At 43.0% G+C, this 19,755-nt stretch overlaps 3 protein-coding genes across 7 annotated transcripts in view; 1 reads left to right on the top strand and 2 right to left on the bottom strand.

Moving 5' to 3' along the window:
- The window catches only part of UROS (uroporphyrinogen III synthase), a 34,862-nt gene extending 28,337 nt beyond the window's left edge, over positions 1–6,525 (bottom strand). The window contains exons 1-4 of one of the 3 annotated variants that reach the window (XR_005201739.1): positions 6,320–6,523; positions 1,428–1,516; positions 1,167–1,250; positions 4–100 (exon numbers count right to left, since the gene is read on the bottom strand). Coding sequence is in view for 2 of the 3 variants with exons in the window: in XM_037741789.1 (XP_037597717.1) it covers positions 4–100; positions 1,167–1,250; positions 1,428–1,490 (244 nt within the window). In the remaining variant the exon portion in view is untranslated. Of the gene's footprint in view, positions 1–3; positions 101–1,166; positions 1,251–1,427; positions 1,517–6,319 lie in introns of all 3 variants that reach the window. The other 2 variants (XM_037741789.1, XM_037741788.1) reach the window with 2 other exon arrangements.
- A 326-nt stretch (positions 6,526–6,851) lies between these two features.
- Positions 6,852–19,407, top strand: LOC108310771 (BRCA2 and CDKN1A interacting protein). Of its 2 annotated transcripts, XM_017537920.2 has the most exons (7): positions 6,854–7,049; positions 9,708–9,782; positions 10,713–10,793; positions 13,632–13,721; positions 14,478–14,665; positions 17,313–17,487; positions 18,963–19,407. In XM_017537920.2, exons 1-7 carry the CDS (start codon positions 6,885–6,887, stop codon positions 19,131–19,133), a joined length of 945 nt encoding a protein of 314 aa, XP_017393409.1. In that variant the 5' UTR covers positions 6,854–6,884; the 3' UTR covers positions 19,134–19,407. The 2 variants fall into 2 exon arrangements, with proteins under 2 accessions (XP_017393410.1, XP_017393409.1); XM_017537921.2 differs by lacking the exon at positions 9,708–9,782 and having other exon boundaries at positions 6,852–7,049.
- Positions 19,197–19,755, bottom strand: part of DHX32 (DEAH-box helicase 32 (putative)) — a 57,788-nt gene continuing 57,229 nt past the window's right edge. For both annotated transcript variants that reach the window (XM_017537901.2, XM_037741787.1), the window contains one exon: positions 19,197–19,709. In XM_017537901.2, the coding sequence (XP_017393390.1) occupies positions 19,538–19,709 (172 nt within the window). In that variant the 3' untranslated portion in view covers positions 19,197–19,537. The remainder of the gene's footprint in view (positions 19,710–19,755) is intronic.

The following is a 19,755-nucleotide window of genomic DNA, read 5'->3' as shown; positions in this document are numbered from 1 at the left end:
CACCTTCAGTTTTATTGTCTTTCTCCAAACACAACTCTGCTGCTTCCACTGCTCTGGGGCTGGTAAAAATGAGTCCCCCATAATCTTCAGGATGAGAAAGCTGCACACCAAAGAGCAATAAAGTCATTTTTTATGATGGCTACATTCAACATCTTCCAAGGAGCTATGTATGACTCGGTATTCCAAACGTTTCACAAAAGTAGTAAGAAAACTAATTCCTTCCACCCATCCCCCAACACTTACTGAGTGCTTACTGTGCCTGGAACTATTTACTCCAGGACTTTTAGGATACACAGGTCCACTCTTTATTCATAGTACTTCCCCTAAGAAGCTCACAGTCTAGGGCAGGGACAGACAAATGCACCACAGGGTGATAAGCGTCACGGCAGCACAGAGGGGAAGCCGCACGCAGCCTGGGATTAGAGTGGGGTGCAGGTAGGAGGGAAGCCTTGACCTGACTCTGTAATAGAAGTGGGAATATACAGGGGGTGATATCCATGCTGAAGCCCTGATTTTCAAAGAGACTAATGGTGATATTATCTACCAAACATTTACTCTGAGCCAGGCACTGGACGGCTGTATACATCTGATGTCCCTGAAGCTGTGGGCACTGGATTTTCACTCTGAAACATTTGAAAGCCTTTACTGGGCTTATCTCCTGCAATTTTTTATCACTCCTACACTGGAAGCAGAATTGAAGTTGTGGGCAGAAGCCCTGGGTTTGAGTCCCAGCCCTGTCTCTTACTTGCTAGAGGTCTTAGCTGAGTTGCCTAATTTGGGACTCCAATCTCTAAAATGGGAAAATAACACCTACCTGGCCTGCTTTGCAGGGGTGGGTGGGGGGTGAGGGGTAGATTAAATGACAGGATGAGTAAAAGGGTTCTAGGACTGCTAGGAGCAATGCAGGTTTGCTGCTCTCACCATGATCTGCTCTCCTGGGCCCCAATCTCTGAGTCTGGGTGGCTTTCTGGAGGGGCTGATAGAGGCTCAGTCAGAGAGTCTGAACAGCAGTAGCCTCCTGGAGCCAGGTGAGGTTATACTGCCTTGTTTTAAAGTTTGTGAATAAAATAAGGAGACAGTAATAACAGTCCTTCCCTGGCTTCGGCTGGCAAGGGTTCTACAGAAATCAAACACTTAACATAGTGCTCAGTCAAGTCGGGCCTTACCTTCTCAGAGAAACTGGGAAGAGACAAAAACTCAAATGATAAAACAGGGATCAAAGTGGCTTCAAGTCCATATAATCCTAATTCCTGCAAATGAAAGAATATAGTTCTGGATTGGCTACAGCTGTTTTTAAAATAAGGAAACATTAACCATTTATTCTGTATTAGTTCCTCTGAGTTTTTGCAGACCCCACCCCTGCCTGCTCCAGGCCCCTTGACTTAGCAGAAAGGACCCTATGGGACAAAGAGCCTCAGGCCACTTACCCTGATATATGGATCCTGGCCACCGTCGTCTTCCTTAGCATCCTTCAGTAAAAGAACCTTCATTATTGCCTGGCGGCCCTTGTAGAGCGCTGTGATAGAGCAAGGAAACAGATCTTAATTAGATCTCAAAGACTCTTCCTAAGCAATGTCCGGTGGGAACAGTACACAAGAAGGCGGCAAAAAATTGCTTGTTGAAAAGACCTATCCCTCCTATACCATGACTTAGCACTAATGGGCTTCTTCTTTCTGAAGACCCTTGTCACTGATAAGGCCAAGAAACAGCATGTTAGCAGTTGATATCACTTGGAAAGACAGATGAAAGCCATTAGTGAAAGTCAAGTGTCCTATACCAAACATTTATGGCTCGGAGAAGAGAAGTGATGCAAATTTAGGGCTGTATCAACAACAGAGAAATGGATATCTTACATTTAAAGGAGATAAATAACTTTTCCATTTCAAGATAAATATACTAAGTAGCTCATAATCGCTTTGGGAAATAGTTATATTGACTCTTCTACTTATTAAATGTTTTCTAAACATTGTCAAGTAACATAAGACAGTCTGATAACCTGGAAAACAATTTGTTGACATCAAAGCCTTATATACTTCATCCTTTTTCTTCCTGTAATTTCACTTCTAAGAATACTAAAGCAATACTCATAAAGGCGTCCAAAGATTAACATAAAGATGCTTACACTAGAATTCTTCAGAATTACAAATAAACGGAAACAATGTAAAGATCCAACAATGAGAGAACGGTTAAAGAAATCATGGTACAGATCTAAGAAATCACTAAAATATTCACAAACAATTACATGAATTATTTAATCACAAAATAATGTTAAGAAAAAAGCAAGATTCAGAATTACATAAATAGTATGATTTTAGAATTTTCAGACATATATGAAAGGATATACACCAAAACATCAATAGTAATTATTTCTGAGTGGTAAATTAGAATGACTATTTTCTACTTTACCTCTTTCAGTATTATACATTTTTTTTTTTTACAATGAAAACTATATTCCTCTTGTATTGGGGTGGGGGGAAGGCACATTATAATCATCCCAAGGGCTGGCCAAGTACAGCGACTCATGCCTGTAATTCCAGCACTTCAGAAGGCTGAGGTGGGTAGATTGTTTGAGCCCAGCCTGGGCACTATAGTGAGACCCCATCTCTACAAAAAAATTTAAAAATCACCCAGGCCCAGTGGCATGTGCCCATAGTTCCAGCTCCTTGGGAGGATCACTTAAGCCTGGGAGGAGGAGGTTGCCGTGATCCCACCACTGCAGTCCAGCCTGGGTGAGAGAGTGAGACCCTTTCTCTAAAACACACAAATCAATAAATGCTGCTGAGAAACTACAGAATAAATCTGCTTGAGAGGCAGATTATCATTCCATAAATGGCATTAGACCCTCCAGTTAGTTACTTAATAAATATTATGCAGTGGTTGCTAAGAATCAATAGACTACATTGATTGAAACAGAAATGTGTCAGGCGTGGTGGCTCACGCCAATAATCCCAGCACTTTGGGAGGCCGAGGTGGACAGATCACCTCGAGGTTAGGAGATTGAGACCATCCTGGCTAATACAGTGAAACCCCATCTCTACTAAAAAAAAAAAATTAGCCAGGCATGGTGGCATGCGCCTGTAGTCTCAGCTATTTGGGAGGCTGAGGCAGAAGAATCACTTGAACTCAGGAGGCAAAGGTTGCAGTGAGCCTAGACCGAGCCATTGCACTCCAGCCTGGGTGACAAAGTGACACTCTTAAAAAAAAAAAAAAAAAAAAAAGAAATGTACCAATTTTGGGTGCCATTACTTATAAATTACTATTGAATATATATTTATGGAGCATTTTGGGAAAATTGGCTCAAAATTAACTGTTTTGTACCTAAGCACCAAACCTGGTGAACAAATATAATACTTATGAAATCAAGTTCTAATATTGCTGCTATCAAGGTGTTAGCTAGAGAGATTGGGAATTTGGGGAAATGGGCAGTATGGTTCCTATCACTTCCTGAAGTTACTCAAAATATATCTCACACAGAAATTAGGAGCCTACCCTTCCGCAATGATAACTTTTGTGTTACCTTGACTAGGCCAAGCACTGTTCTTCCAAACACTACTCTAGGTGTTGCTGTGAAGGTATTCTGAAGATAAGATAAAGTCATCAACTGGCTTTAAGTAAGGGAGATTATCCTAGATAACCTAGGTAGGCCTGATTCAATCGGTCCAAAGCAGGTAAAACTTGGCATTTTCAGCTAAGGCATACATCCTTTTGTGGCACACAAAGAAAGCAGTTAGTGTGGGGTTTAAAAAGCAGAAGCATAATGCTTGGAAGCAGGCAATCCTGTGGCCACAGAGCTCTACTCAGCCCCCAGTAGATAGCCTCTGAGATACAAATCCCTATATTTTCAAAGAATATTTCTGTAATGCTTTCAAATCCCAGAAGCCAGCCCTCTCACAAGTGTTTCTATATAGTTCTCAGGCTGTGATGCCAAATCCCAAGCTTGGAATCCTCCTCAGGAAATTAGGTCTGCATTATTTACTGGGGCTGTGTGTAATGATTTCAGAACTAGTAAGTGCTATGAGCTGATCTGGCAGAGTGACTGGGGTGCTGATAACTAGTTCCATGTCCAGGGAGACCTCTGGGGAGCTGACATTTGAGTGATTTTGACATTTGTGATCTGAATGACAACAGCAGTGAGGACATGGTCAGAAAGGGGCCTGAGTATCCCCAGGAGAGAAGGGTAAGTGTGGCTCAAGTGTAATGGACAAGGTAAGCTATGGATTTCATGAGAAAAGGGACCCCACTAAAAAGTTTAGGATAGGATTGACAGTGATGGGATCTATACTTTAGAAATACCACCGACTTTTCAGGCAAGGAAGGACAGAGACCGCATGGGTCATGGCAGATTAGTCGAAAGTCATCAGTGATCAAATCAGAGTTGTGGTAGGGGTGCTAGCTTTAGCAAAGGCCAGGTCAAGAAGTGACTGGATCAAGCCTTCATTTTGCAGAGTTATCAGGATTTGCTGATATAATTCTGGGTGAAACCATCCGTCTACAGCCTAGTTTGAAATGGTTGGGACCAGGCTGAAAACAAGTGTTTCTTCTTTGAATCCCACCTGAACTTTTTTTGGTTTGTCTAGTTAAATCTTATCAGTAAATCACAACTTTCTAGAACAGTAACTGTACTGGGCACTAGGCATGCAATATGATCCCTGTATCATTATATTTACAGGAAGGTAAAAAGGTACTTTAAAAATCAGTAAAAACAGACTCATAATGCAGTAAGTCTTATGAAAGAATATTCAAGATTCATAGCTGGTACATCTTATTGGGACTGGGAGGTGTGGTATAGATTGCCAGTTGCCCCTAAACATTTACTCATCCCTTCTCCCCACAGAAACAGGCACTCCTCATTAACTGGGCAATGGTTGCCGAAAATAAAACTGTGTAGTTAGAGGTTGTGAGGCGACTAGGTTCTGGCCAACAGGATGCAAGGTGAAGTGATGTGCAAAACTTATCAGTTCTGTACTTAGAAGGAAATGCTGGTCCCTCCCCTCCCCTCCCTCTTTCTGCCTGGAACGTGGATGGGGTGGCCAAACCCTTCATACTTGCAGAGAACAACCTAGGGATGATGGAACAAGACAGAAGGAGCACGGGCCCCTTTGTATTGGGTGTATTAGTCAGAGTTCTTCAGAGAAACAGAACCAATGGCATACATTTACATCCAGAAAGGGATTTGTTGTAAGGTATTGGCTCATGCAGTTACGGAAGCTGAGAAGTGCTATGATCTGCTGTCTGCAAGCTGGAGACTTGTAAGCAGGAAGGCTGGTGGTGTAGCTTGAAGGCCTGAGAGCCAAGGGTGTAGATCTTATTCCCAGAAAGCTGAGGGCTTCTCTAATGATTTTCTTTCCACGTATTTTTCACAACAGAAGGCAAATTGGTAGCCTGTGGGATAAACCTGAGGTTGATGAGGTTTTTTATTTGGTATGGGTTTTTAAACAGTCAGGGTGTTTCTCATAAAGAGCCAGAACCCCCACTTCTCTCGCAATGGAAAGACCTGGCCGCACTGGGCCGAATCCCCACCTGCCACAGGGGATGGCAGCGGAGACTCACCAACTCTGCAGCTGCCCGCCGTCCCCTCTACTCTTCTATCAAAATTGGCTCGGGTCTTTAACCTAGACTACCCCACTGGCCCCAAAGTTTTTTTTTTTTTCTTTTTTTTTTTGAGATGACGTCAGGCTGGAGCGTGGAGTGCGTGACTCGATCTCCGCTCACTGCAAACTCCGTCTCCTGGGTTCAAGCGATTCTCCTGCCGCAGCTTCTTCAGTAGCTGGGACTACAGGCGCCTGCTACCACACCTGGCTACTTTTTATACTTTTAGTAGAGACGGGGTTTCACCATGTTGGGCAGGCTGGTCTCAAACTCCTGACTTCAAGTGATCCACCCCCCTCGGCCTCCCAAAGTGCTGGGGATTACAGGTGTGAGCCACCGCGCCCGGCTAATTTTTGTATTTTTAGTAGAGGCGAGGTTTCGCCATGTTGGCCAGGCTGGTCTCGAACTCCTGACCTCCGGTGATCCAGCCGCCTCAACCTCCCGAAGTGCTGGGATTACAGGTGTGAGCCACCAAGCCCCCGGCCCCGCGAAGCATTTTTAATTGCAGTCCATGCTTTTAAAAAAAACTTTTAGGTCAAGAAACGCGCTCCAGAAGTTTGGCGATGGTAGGCTGGGCAGGCGCCTTCCGTCACTGGCGCAGCTGTAGGGACCACAGACCTCCCGCCTGGACAGGACCAGGCCCGCAGCGGCCTCGGGGCCTTGGCCCCGCGGAGTCACACACTGCCCAGGGCCGGGGCCCTGCACGGGTACCGCGGGCGGCGACACCTACCTCGCGGGGCTGGCGAAGCCCTAATGGGCTAAAAGGCTGGACCGTACCCAGCACCGGGCCTGGGATACCGCGAGCGCCCAGTCGGGGGGCGGTGTCGCGCAGTCCCAGCGAAGAGGCTGCTGAGGCCGCAGGAGCAATGACAACAGGGTGGGCGGTCCCCTCCGCATGCAGCCTAACGGCTGCGGCGGCGAACCGGGCCCCAGAACCCCGGACCTCAGCCTAGGGCCGGGGGGTGGCCGCGCGCACACCTGAATGCTCGCGCATGCGCCTCGAAATCCAGGCGGCCGAGTGAGACCTGAGGCTAGATGGGTTGAACCACTAAGCGAAGGGGAGGAGAAGCCTTGGGAGGAGTGCGAGAGGGTGGAGAGAGGAAGAAAAAAGCAAGCGAGGACTGCAAGCTGGACCTGACTGTAAGGGATTGTGGCTGCGGAATCCTGCAGGGGCATTGGGGTTGGCGTGCACTCAGCTCCTAGCTTCTTCGTAATCCCTCACCCCCTTGGCTACTATGGGCTGGTCTGTAAGGTCAGGCTAGGGGAAGCTGCGCAGGCGCAGTGTGGGCGGCAACATGGCGTCCAGGGCCAAACGGAGGGCTGTGGGAAGTGGCGTTCCGCAGCCGCCGGGCGCCCAGGTCCAGCGCGACGACGAAGAGGAAGATGAAGTCGAGGATGAGGACGAAGACGATGACGACAGTGACGAAGAAGAGGATGAAGACGACGAGGTCGTTGACGAGGTGAGAAGGACACACACTTCTCTAGTTGGTTTATAAACTTGTGGCAAGCCCAGGCTGTGTGAAAACAGTGGAGTGTCTTTCCTGTTCCTGAGGGTCTGTGAGCAGAAACTGGAGATGTGTTGTTTCTCAGGTTCCTCCTCGGCCTTTAACACACTGCAGCCATAGTAGTTATTTTTCAAAGGCCTACTCCGATCCGGTTATTCTCCCAACGCGCGTCCCCTCGAAAAAGCCCGCCGCAACAGGTGTGGCGTTCTCGCCTGCTTTAGTTCTCAGGCCGAAGCCTCAAATCCTGAATCGGCCACCCCGGGCCCGCGAGCCGGCCCTCTCCCCCGGGGGAGCAGCTGTCCGCCTCTTCACTGTGCAGGCTGCACTCACAGGGGCCCTCAGTTTCTCGAAGGCTCCTGCCGAGTTCTACCGTAGAAGCCTTTTCAGATGCTCTTCTTCCTCCTGCTTTTCCCTTCCTTCTTCAGATCTCAGCTAGGCTGTATTTTCTGGCTCCTGGGGCAGCTGACCCAAGTCGTGGGTAAATCTTTGCTTCATAGTCTCACAGAACTGGGTTCCTGTCTTCAGAATAGGTCCTACCATAGTGCCTGCTAATGTGGGTACTTATTATTTGTTTAATAAATAATTCGGACTGAGTGATCCTTCAGACTATTGAATGTCTAAATAGATACCTCAACCTTAACTTGTCCAAAGCAGAATTTGTGTAATAATTCATGCCCCTCTCTTAAACCATCGTCATTTCTGTAAATGGTCCCTAAATTCACCAGCTGTGTGATCGTAGCTTTACAAATCTTTATTTTGGCTCTGTGCCTTGAATGCCATCTCACCATTTTTCACTTAGAACTTTGGCTATTTTATGACTGTGGGTTATAGAAAGCAGTGGTTCTTGTGTTAACATGGGAAGTCTATCAGACCACCACAGTCTTAATTCTAAATCACCTGGGAATGAGGGACAGGGCTGTTTTCTACAAACGTGGCTGTTCCTGTCGAAACCATACGGAGATGATCCCATACCCGGGAAAAGGGTGCTGGACAGATAATCCATTTGCTGCCCATTTCCCTGGTGGTGCCATAATAGTCTGGGACAGAGGTCCGAGGTGTCTATCTAGACAAAGAAAAAAACACTAGAAGAGCATTATTTACAGAATGTATTTAGATCTAAGGAATAAATTTAAGTCCTGAATAATGACAATTTGTTATTTGGTTTAGTTTGATCCTGTTTGGAACACTCCCACCCTACCCCTTGTGTTTTGCTACTCACATAATCTGGCTGAGTTAGCGTTTGATCTGCAAAGCTGAACTTCAGGAGTTCAAATTGGAGCTGGAATTGCTTCAAAATTGCTTAGAGCAATTCCAGGGCGTTGCAAGTTTAACAATTAAGGAAGCCTTAAATATATGTCCGTGTGGCAAGGTAAAAGTGGGTCTAATTTCCTCTGTGATGTCCTTTAGCTAAGACCAAAATTCCCAAACCATGGAAACCTGAAGAGCATCAAAATAAATTATTTCATCAGAGCCCCAGGTTCGTTGTATCATTTATCAAGGTAGGATTTAGGGTCCTCAAGGATGGATCTTGATAGTGTTTAAAAGCAACTAGGTTTTGGTTTTGGTATTTCATTGCCATCTTCTTTTAGATTCTGTTGTCTTGAAGGTACAGATCAGGGAGCCCAGCTACACATTCTTTCTTCTAGTCCCTTGTGCTCATCATATTTCCTTCTGCCTTAGGGCCTTAGTTTGTGCTGTTCCCTGTACAAGCAACCCTCTTTGCTTTTTCTTGCTTCCTTGCTCAAGTATCACTTCTTTAAGGAAGCCTTTCCTTTCCTCACTTATTTTTTAAGTTGTTATAGTACCGTGATACCTTTGTTTTATTTCTACAAATATTTCCTTAATGTCTATATTCCTCCCTAAATTATAAGCTGCATGAGAGCAGGATCATTCCTGTCTGCCTTACTAACCTTTTCTTTTTTTTTTTGGAGGCGAAGTCTCGCTCTGTCACCAGGCTGGAGTGCAGTGGCGCAATCTCAGCTCACTGCAGCCTCTGCCTCCTGGGTTCAAGCGATTCTCCTGCCTCATCAGCATCCCGAGTAGCTGGGACTACAAATATGTGCCACCATGCCCAGCTAATTTTTGTAGTAGAGATGGGGTTTCGTCATGTTCGTCAGGATGGTCTTGATCTCTTGACCTCGTGATCTGCCCACCTCGGCCTCCCAAAGTGCTGAGATTACAGGCATGAGCCACCGCACCTGGCATAACCTTTTCATCTTGAGTGTCTGGCATAGTGCTTGGTACCTGGATTGGTACTTAATAAATATTTGCTAGGTGAAGGAAGTGTAACCTCAAATCCGTGGGCTAAATCAAGCTCTAGGCAATTCCATAGACTTTTGAAATGATTTTTATTTTTGCCCACCCTTTTGGCAATCAGGAAAATAATTTTTTCTTTGTGGCTGCTGTGACTGGTTTATTTGAACTGGACTTTCTCAACATTTAAACTAGGTTACTCTGAGTGTTTTGTTCTCTCAGGCTTTTGTGTCACATGAAGAAATGGTGTGATGGTGCTTTGTATTCTCTACAGATGGCTATTTTGGCAATGTTTGCCTGTTTTAAAGCCTAGATGTTTGTAGCTTTTCTGGTAACAACTATTTTATGTGTTATTTACAGGAAGTGAATATCGAATTTGAAGCTTATTCCATATCAGATAACGATCATGACGGAATTAAGAAATTATTGCAGCAGGTATTCTCTTTTATTTATTATGCATAAATTTTTTATTGCAGCAGGTATTCTCTTTTATTTATTATGCATAAATTTTTTCTTCTAAGAAAAATCCCATGCCTATAATCTCTGCACTTTGGAAGGCTGAAGTGAGAGGATCACTTGATCCCAGGAGTTTGCAACCAGCCTGGGCAACATAGTGAGAACTGGTCTACAAAAAATAAAAAATTAGCCAAGTATGGTACCATACATCTTTAGTCCTAGCTACTCAGGAGGCTGAGGCTGGAGGACTACTTGAGTTTAAGAGCTCAAGCCTGCGGTGAGCTATGAATGCACCACTGAGCTCCGGTCTGGGAAACAGAGCGAGCCTCTGTCTCTAAAAGAAAAAAAAAAAAAAGCAAATTCAGATCATTCAATACAGACTCTCTCAAATTCATCTTTTTAGAATTTCCATTTCTATCCTCTCTACCTTGCCTGGAAGGAAGAATTATTTCATCTGCTAATTAGTTGAGCTACTATTTTGTTTTCTCTAATTCACAATTCTTAGTAGTCATGTAACTGTGCTGTTTGGTGCCACAAAATTGATGCTTGCTGCTTCTCCTTATTCGTTGACTCATATAATATGACTGGTTCTTTAACCTTTATAGCCTCCACTGTCCTTTTCACCAAATTCTTCGGCCTTGTGTGCATCCTCTCTCCTTTCTCTCTGTTTTTTTTTTTTTATCTCCCTCCCCCATTACTTCTGTATTACCACTCACTGCTTCTCTGAAATTTCCTAATCTTTAGCTTCTTTGGCTCTCCTGGGCTTTTCTTTCCCTCTTAGGATTGCTTTTCTAGGTCATCTTTTTAATTAAGTCACAGAAATTTCATTATTTGTATTTGAATATGGGATTTGAAGTTATTAGAAATCATGCTTTGAACTTAATTTAAAATAATTTTTCCTCCTTTTAGCTTTTTCTAAAGGCTCCTGTGAACACTGCAGAGCTAACAGATCTTTTAATTCAACAGAACCATATTGGGAGTGTGATTAAGGTAAGCAGGACAATTGTTTTTTTTCTGATTAAATGAGTTCTTTATTTAGTTCATTCTGGGCAATGGTGTCTCATGCCTATAATCCCAGCACTTTGGGAAGCCAAGGTAGGAGGATTGCCTGAGGCCAGGAGTTCAAGACTATCCTGGGCAACATAGCAAGACTCTGTCTCTACAAAAAATAACAAAAATTAGCCGGGCATAGTGGCACATGCCTATAATCTTTTTACCCAGTTGACTGTGGTAGAAGGATCTCTTGAGCCAAGGAGTTCAAGGCTGAGCTTCGATTGTGCCACTGCACTCTAGCCTGGCAACACAGCAAGACCCTGTATCTGGGGGAAAAAAATGAATTATTTATTCTGCTTAGCTTGAATTGGAAGGCAGTATTACTGGAGGAAGGGAGACTGGTCAGAAGGTCATTGTGGTAATCCAAGGTTATTAAATGCAATAGCCCAGGTAGTGGCAATGGAGAGGGAGAGAAGTGGGCTCATTTGAAAAATATTTGGAACATGAAATATGATGGAGTTTAGTCCCTGACTGCGTCTGAAAGTGAGAGGAAAAGGAGTCAAGGATGACTTCCAGGTTTCTAGCTTGAGCAAACAGGATCTCAAACATGGAGGAAGTTCAGGTTAGGAGGGGGAACGTGAGTTTGGATTTGTACATTTTGAGTTTGAATTACCTGTGAGATATGGGGTAGCGGGTGGAGCCCTGGAGACTTGGGAGTTTGTAGTAAATGTTATTGAATCATAGAAGTGATTGGGATTGCACAGGGAGGAAAGGGACAGATACTTTACTAATACTAAGAATACTTGGATGAGTAATGTAAGTGGCAGAGCCAGCAAAAGAGATTAAAAAGGGGGAGAAGTAGAAGAAACAACAGAGCAGTGATGTCATACACAGCAAGAAAGAGAACATTTAAAGGAGGTGGATTGTCATCCTTATCAGATAGATGTTGTAGAGAGCTCAACAAAATAAGGACTAGGCTGGACCCTGGCTCTGCTGCCTATCATCTGGTGGCTCTTTGGGTTATGTGTTTGCATAACAAACCACCCCATAGCTTAGTGTCATAAAATAGCAGCAGTCATTTATTTGGCTCATGGATCTGCAGTTTGGATAAAGCTTAGTTAGCTGGAGAGGCTTGACTGGAGGCTTGAGGATTCCTTTCAAGACGGCTCACTCACCTGACTGGCAAGTTAGCCCTAGCTGTCTGTCGGGAGCTTAGCTAGGACTCTCGAACAGGGGCCTCAGTTCCTCTCCATGTGGGCCTCGCTACACATTGGTTTGTTCCATGAGCAAGCAGCCCAAAAGAACCAGGCAGAAGTGATGAAATAGTGCCGTTTCCACCATTTGATTCGTCAGTACAGATACAAATTTCTACATAGGGGAGGGCACATTGACCTCATCACTCCATGAGAAAAGTGTCTAGGTCACTTTGTCAGAAGAGCATGTCCAAGAAGAGATCCACTGGAGCCGTCTGTCCTGCCACAGTACCTTAATTAATTTCCATTTCCACCTCTGAAAATGAGGATGATACTAGCATCTACCTTGTAGAGTGCATGGGTAAACAAAATGAGTTGCTGACTGCTTAGAACAGTGTCTGGCAACTGACAAGTGCTACACATGTGCAGCTGTCACTGTTGATGTCTTTTTCCTGTTTCCAGCACTTGTTCCCTAGCCTGTTGTGAAAAACACAACAAACAAAAGCTCCATTCAGTCAAATGTTCCACTCTAACTACGTTACCTTCAGAGCCAAAATTCTTGAAAAGTAATCTTATTCATGGTTTCTACTTCCTGTCCTCCTATTCATTCTTCAGACACTCTTATCTGACTTTTATGCCACAAAAATTCTGACATTGAATGATAGGATCACCAACATACTTATTACTAAATACAGTGGACACTTTTCAAGCCTTCTGACAATATTAGTAACCTTATCACACTCAATGTAAATGAGAAATTAAACCTATTGGGGCTTCCTTTTATTAGGACAGTGGGAAAAAACAGACCACCTGCTCTTTCATCAAACAAATGTGATCTCTAGCTAATTAGTGTCTAAGAAGACCTAATGTATATGGAGGAGAAGCAGTTATTTTTATCCTTGAAAGAGGTTATTGTCTAATGGCAGGATTCAGCCTTTAAATGGATTATCATCAGTAGCTCTGCAGCTATAATTGTGGCTTCTTTGGCTTCTCCAGAGATGCTTGAGGTGTCCCAAGGATAAAGACTTCTTGTTCTTAGTAAAGGGACTACCCAGAGCATTCAGGGGAGTCAGTCCCTAGGATCCTAGAGCAAAGGGCAGGTTTCTCTTTTTTCCCTTCTCTCTTGCCCATGTGAGGTGTGAGTGGCCCGTGAGCATTGCCCAGCTTTGCTAATGGTCAAGACTGACAAGTGCTCTCGAAACACCTGATTTTTAGATGAAACAATGCTGTGGGCCAGCAGAGAATCAAGGCTTGGCTCCAGCCAAATTGTTTAGAAAACAAATTAAAATGCTTTATTTCTGAGGTTTTATCTCTTCTGGATTCATTTTATATTGAGAATCTGGTAAAAGAAAATGACTTAAGAATCTGGTACAAAGAAATTTCAATCTTTCCAGAATCTAAAAAGAGGAACAGAGTCAAGGGAGGTAAAGTGAAATGAACAAGGTCATACAGTTTAAGATACAGTGCTCTCCAAGAGGATAGTGGTAAAACTGACAGTGTTTAAAATATAATGCTTTCTAAGATGACGGCGGTAAAACAGTTTTGCTTTTGAAAAGTGAAGAGATAAATGAGTCCTACATCCCAAGACTTGGTATTATACTCAACTAAATATAAAATTTAAATATTTTTTCTTTTAAAATAGCAAACAGATGTTTCAGAAGACAGCGATGATGATGTGGATGAAGATGAGATTTTTGGTTTCATAAGCCTTTTGAATTTAACTGAAAGAAAGGTTGGTTTCACTGGGTGACATCTCAGTGGTTATTTCTTAGGCCAAAACCACTTTTACTTAATGCATGGTGGATATATCTTTTATGTCAGATGATGATATTAACAATAGGGATAAGTGCTGTTATTATAATCGTTTTTCAATATGAAGGTGATGGTGTTTTGAATAATCTGTACCCAGTTAAAGTTGTTTACTCCCTGTGGTTTAGGGAATCATCTGGTTTGGCAGTCCCGATGTTGGTACTGATGCAGGAGCTGTTGGTGCTGTGTCTCTGCAGCTGTTGTCTTTACTACTTGTGTGATGGGGATATTCTGAGGCTTTGCTGCTTCAAAGTTGAGGGCACTTACATTTTATTTTGTTTTGATTCTTCTGTTTTTATTGACTAATGAGCTGTAATAAAAAGTAAATCAGCTGCTTACCCTTCTCGGAATAAGATGCAGGCTACTCTTAATCTTTAATTTTGAAATGAACTTTCCAGTTACTTCCATCTGTCTTAATGAGGTGGACTAGAGTTGCTATTCCAGTGTGTCTGAATGTTAATTATGACTTTCTTACCACTGATCATGGGATGGTACATAACCAGTGTGTTTGCTTTTGAGAAATACTTAAGCAATCAACACTGAAGACATACAAGATGTTAAAGGCTGTGGCAGCAAACTGCCCTTAGCTGTAAGATAAAAAGTGATAGCTCTCACTTTCAGGTTTTCTCCTGTAAGTGATTGGTTGTAATAGAAAACAAGCTTTCTCTTTGCTTTCTAGGGTACCCAGTGTGCTGAACAAATTAAAGAGTTGATTCTAAGCTTCTGTGAGAAGAACTGTGAAAAGAGCATGGTTGAACAGCTGGACAAGCTTTTAAATGACACCACCAAGCCTGTGGGCCTTCTCCTAAGTGAAAGATTCATTAACGTCCCTCCACAGATTGCTCTGCCCATGTACCAGCAGCTTCAGTAAGAGACTTGGGAAAATGTCTTTGAACAGTAATTTTTTTCCAAGTAGATTCAGAAATGTCATTTAAGTAGAATATGTAGATACAGAAAGAGTTCTGTCCTTGGGTTAAGTGGATTTAGTGTGAGAGAAGTGGAAGAAGCCTCCTGTGAAGTGCATACATTATTAGCATCTAGCTTTTCGAAGAGTTTGTGTCAATAATCTTAATAATCTTTAAACTTAAGATTTAAGTGGTATATAAGTAGATAATTTCATGTAGACTTTTCATCCCCATTTGATTGAAGTTTATCACCTTCACAGATAGCTTTCTGCAACACAAATAAAATGCTGAACAATTACAACAATAACAAAACTGGTAAAATTCCCAAATTCTATTGGTGTGTTCATAACTAAGGAAACCATAGTCCTGACACTGTGTCTAGCTTTTCATGGTTTTTTGTTGTTCTGTTTTTTTAATGCAGGAGTTTTAAGATTACAAAAATATTTCAAATGTAGCTGTGAAATCTAGCAAACTGAGTGTACTAAGAATTGTATTGCCTGAGCTTTGCAAAGGAGGGCAAAATATAGGCAGATTCACTTATTTATTTCCATCTATTTAATATATTTTTTTTTTTTGGTAGAGACAGGGTCTTCCCATGTTGCCCAGGCTGGTCTTGAACTCCTAGACTAAAGTGATCTTCCCGCCTTGGCCCCCCAGTGTTGGGATTACAGGTGTCAGTCACAGCACTTGACCTAGACAGGCTCCTTTTTTTTTTGGAGATGGAGTCTTGCTCTGTCGCCTGGGCTGGAATGTGATGACGCAATCTGGGCTCACTGCAACCTCCTCCTTCCAGGTTCAAGCAATTCTCCTGACTCAGCCTCCCGAGTAGCTAGGATTACAGGCACCCACCAACATGCTCAGCTAATTTTTTGTATTTTTAGTAGAGATGGGGTTTCACTGTGTTGGCCAGGCTGGTCTCAAACTCCTGACCTTGTGATCCGCCCGCCTCGGCCTCCCAAAGTGCTGGGATTATAGGCGTGAACCACAGGTTCTTTATAGAATATTCTTTCTCAGAGTTCATAGCATTTGCGTTGTGGTTTCCCTTTAAATAGCCGTAGGAATACAACTCTACTCTGGAAACCTTTAGGTTTGCTGTTTTTCCTAAGGATTCAGTGCTTCTTACCTCCTGCTCCCTGTTCTCTTAGCTGCAGCTCAGATTGTGCTTCTGGTGCCTTAAGTGGTTTGTTTTTTTTTTTTTCTTCTGATCAGCTGAAGCTCACATTTATTTGGTTTTGTAGGAGGGTGATTTGCTTTCTCCTAGTACGGTTAAAAGAAAGTTGAAGTGAGGCATACTGGCTCACACTTCTAATCCCAGCACGTTGGGATGCTAAGGTGGGTGGATCACCTGAGGTCAGGAGTTCGAGACCAGCCTGGCCAACGTGGTGAAACCCTGTCTCTACTAAAAAAAAATACAAAAATTAGCCAGGTGTGGTGGCGGGTTCCTGTAATCCCAGCTACTCAGGAGGCTGAGGCAGGGAGAACCGTTTGAACCCAGGAGGCAGAGGTTGCAGTGAGCCACGATCGCACCACTGGAGAGCCAAACACAGTAGCACATACCTGTAGTCCCAGCTACTAAGGAGGAATGCTTGAGGCCAGGAGTTCCAAGCTGCAGTGTGTGACGACTGTGCCTGTGAATACCGACTGCACTCCAGCCCGGGTAACATCACAAGACCCTGTCTCTTTAAAAAAAAACAAAAAAAAAAGGCGGGTGGGGGTAAGCCAGGTGTGGTGGCTCACACCTGTAATTCCAACACTTTGGGAGGCTGAGGCTGGCAGATTGCCTGAGGCTAGGAGTTTGAGACCTGGTTGGCTGACACGACGAAACCCCAGTTCTTAAAATACAAAAAAACCCCAAAAATTAGCTGGGCATGGTGGTGCAGGCCTGTAATCTCAGCTACTTGGGAGGCTGAGGCACGGAAATCATTCAAACCTGGGAGGCGGAGGTTGCAGTGAGCTGAGATTGCAAGCCATTGCACTCTACAGCCTGGGCAACAGACTGAGATTTTGTCTCTAAAAAAAGGAAAGCTGAAGAAGAAGGTTGTTCTGAGTTTCTTCTTTTGTTCAAGGGCATCCAGATGCACAAGACTATGTTTAATTTTCAGAAAGAAGAAACATTAAGGTTTCATTGCCATTCCATTGCTGGAATTTAGGATATGTGTTTATGCAGTTGCTGCAGTATGTCAGAAATTAGTTTCAGACTTTAAGAATTAGAGACTGTAGTAGTAGTCACAGGCTATAGTGACATTGGTTGTGGCTGTATACCTTTGCGTGTTTCAGTTAAATGTTCATTGCTTAAAAAAATTCCAATTCATATATTTTTAACTTCTACGCAGGCAGAGCAGTGATGTTTTTTGAGTGAATTTGAGATTCATCTGTTAGTTGCTATATAAATCAGAGATGTGTCATACAATTTATTATAAAAAGTGGTTCATAATCAAAAATGCAACTGATGATGTGAATAAAAATCATTGCTTCAGACTAAGTTTCCAGATTGAATGCCTGCATCACAGAACCCACTGAAGGTGCCTCACTGGTTTTTTCTGTGCTCTGATTTGTTGATGGATTTCACCTGATCCAGCAGGTAAACAAACTCTGTGTATGCCTTGTAGGAAAGAAGTAGTGGAGGCACACAAAACCAATAAGCCATGTGGGAAGTGCTGCTTTTACCTTCTGATTAGTAAGACATTTGTGGAAGAAGGAAAAAACAATTCCAAAAGGAAATGGAGCAACCAAAAGAAAGATGAGTTAATGTTTGCAAATGCAGAGGAAGAATTTTTCTATGAGGTAAGACTATCCTGTTTATTTATTTAGATGTAAATAAGGATTTTCTTGAAAATGATTTATCAAGATTTCTTGTTCTCCCACCTTATGTCCAAGTCTTTCAAGTTTGGCCACTCTGTTTTTTTCTGTTTCCCCCCAAGAGCTAGCAGCTAACATAGTGCCAGGCACATAGTAGGTACTCAAGAGGCTAGGCACCAGCCTCCCCACCTGCACTGTGGTTATGAGTGTGAGGAGGAGGAGGAGAAAAGTTACTAACCTGCTAAGAATGATTAGCTGTTTATAATATGCTTCCTGTGAAATGTTTCATTCTAAAACCATGCGGAGAGGTAGACGTTAGCCTGGGGTTTACAGATGTGGACTTTTAAGTCATAGGGAGGGAAATTACCTGAGCTCACACAGCTGGTCATTGTGGAAGCTGGGGCACCCCTGCTACTCTTTGCCCTTAGTTGTGGATGTCATCCTGCTGGTGGGATTTCTCCAGCATTTTTTTCAATAAAGATAGCTTGTATGTGATGGACAGCCATATACCAGAGAGTATTCTTTTTCACACTGTCTGCCTCTCAAAAATCTTGAAGTGGGCCAGGTGCAGTGGCTTATGCCTGTAATCCCAGCACCTTAGGAAGCTGAGGCGGGCGGAGTTGGCCCTGAGGCCAGGAGTTCGAGATCAGACTGGCCAACAAGAAACCCCGTCTCTGCTAAAAATACAAAAAAAATTTAGCTGGGCATGGTGGCAGATGCCTGTAATCCCAGCTACCTGGGAGGCTGAGGCAGGAGAATTGCTTGAACCTGGGAAGTGGAAGCTGCAGTGAGTCGAGATCATGCCACTGCACTCCAGCCTGGGCAAAAATCTTGAAGTGTATCTCTGAGGGGAACATATTTTCCTGAATTGGATGATATCACTTTGAAGACTTCTACAGAAGACTAAAGTACTACAAATTCAGCTATGCCCTTTTTTTCCAGGAAGTAAATGGTAAACACAATTTTTACAAAACATATGCTTCAGTACCTCAGGTAGACCATTTGGGGGAGTATGTATGGGTGTTTTAAGATGGTGAGGTATGCAGATTTACTCTGTTTTCACACAAAAGCCTGATGCTAAGGAAGCAGCTGAGAGAGTGAGAAAAGACAGTGTTTGAAGACCAGTTCTTGTTAATGATCAAATGTTATGAGTATTAATTCCACTTATCACAAGATATTGGACAATTAAATGAAAACAGCACTTAGCTGCTTGTTCACCTTTTAGAAATTGCACACCTGTATCCCTGTTCCTCATGTGGGTTAAAAAGTCTACTTGGTTTGTGTTTTGTAACTTCTACTTGAATGTCCCATTTGAACTTGTTTTATTCTGAGTCTTGCTTCCTTTTAATTCTCATTCTTATTTAACTATATGCCAAACGTAATATTCTTTGTCGTAGATTAAATGGGTTTTGTCTTTGGGTTGTCCAGATTTTTAATTCATGGTTACTTACTTGGTTTAGAAGGCAATTCTGAAGTTCAACTACTCAGTGCAGGAGGAGAGCGACACCTGTCTGGGTGGCAGATGGTCTTTTGATGACATACCAATGAAGCCTTTGCGAACTGTGATGTTAATTCCAGGCGACAAGATGAACGAAATCATGGATAAACTGAAAGAATATCTATCTGTCTAACCCATTTCCAATGGACAGTGATGGGCTTGCTTTTGTAAGATTACCAGAAAACTCAGTGGAGAATTACTGAAAAACTCATAACTTTATTTGGAGTAAGGTCCTCTACAAAAAGTAGGGTTCTGTCCCGTGTGTCTGTGACACATTTACAAAATATCAGTGTTTAAAAATTTTGGTCAAATTATGAATGGTTGATTTAAAACCTTTTCCAAGAAGAAGAAAAACATGTAATTTAAAGAACTCAATAAAAACTTCTATTTTTTATTTTAAAATAATATACAAAGTGTTTTTTCAAGACTATCCTGTGGGTGGGAAATCCGTCTTCACGTAACATATGTGCACATCACTCCGGAGTTCAGCCATCCAGCTAACTTTGGGACGCTATTGCAACTGTGTTTGGTGGGAAGTCACTGGAGAGCGCATCTCTGTTCAGCAGTTTCAGGGCACTTCTCACACATTTTCTGTTCCTTATTCATTGTTGAAATAGGGGATAGGGGATCCATTACTTGCTGTAGAATATCCTTACTTTCACTAGGAGGCAGATTACTGAAATAGTATTGTGGTACCAGTTGCATAAATCTGTTTAAAACAAAAAGATTAGATTTTGAGTGGGGAAGGTGGTGAG

The sequence above is a fragment of the Cebus imitator genome, unplaced genomic scaffold (assembly GCF_001604975.1).
Source record: "Cebus imitator isolate Cc_AM_T3 unplaced genomic scaffold, Cebus_imitator-1.0 Scaffold107, whole genome shotgun sequence".
Taxonomy (NCBI): Eukaryota; Metazoa; Chordata; class Mammalia; order Primates; family Cebidae; genus Cebus; species Cebus imitator.
The sequence above is the reverse complement of the archived record's forward strand: the minus strand, read 5'-3'. Positions and strand labels throughout refer to the sequence as shown.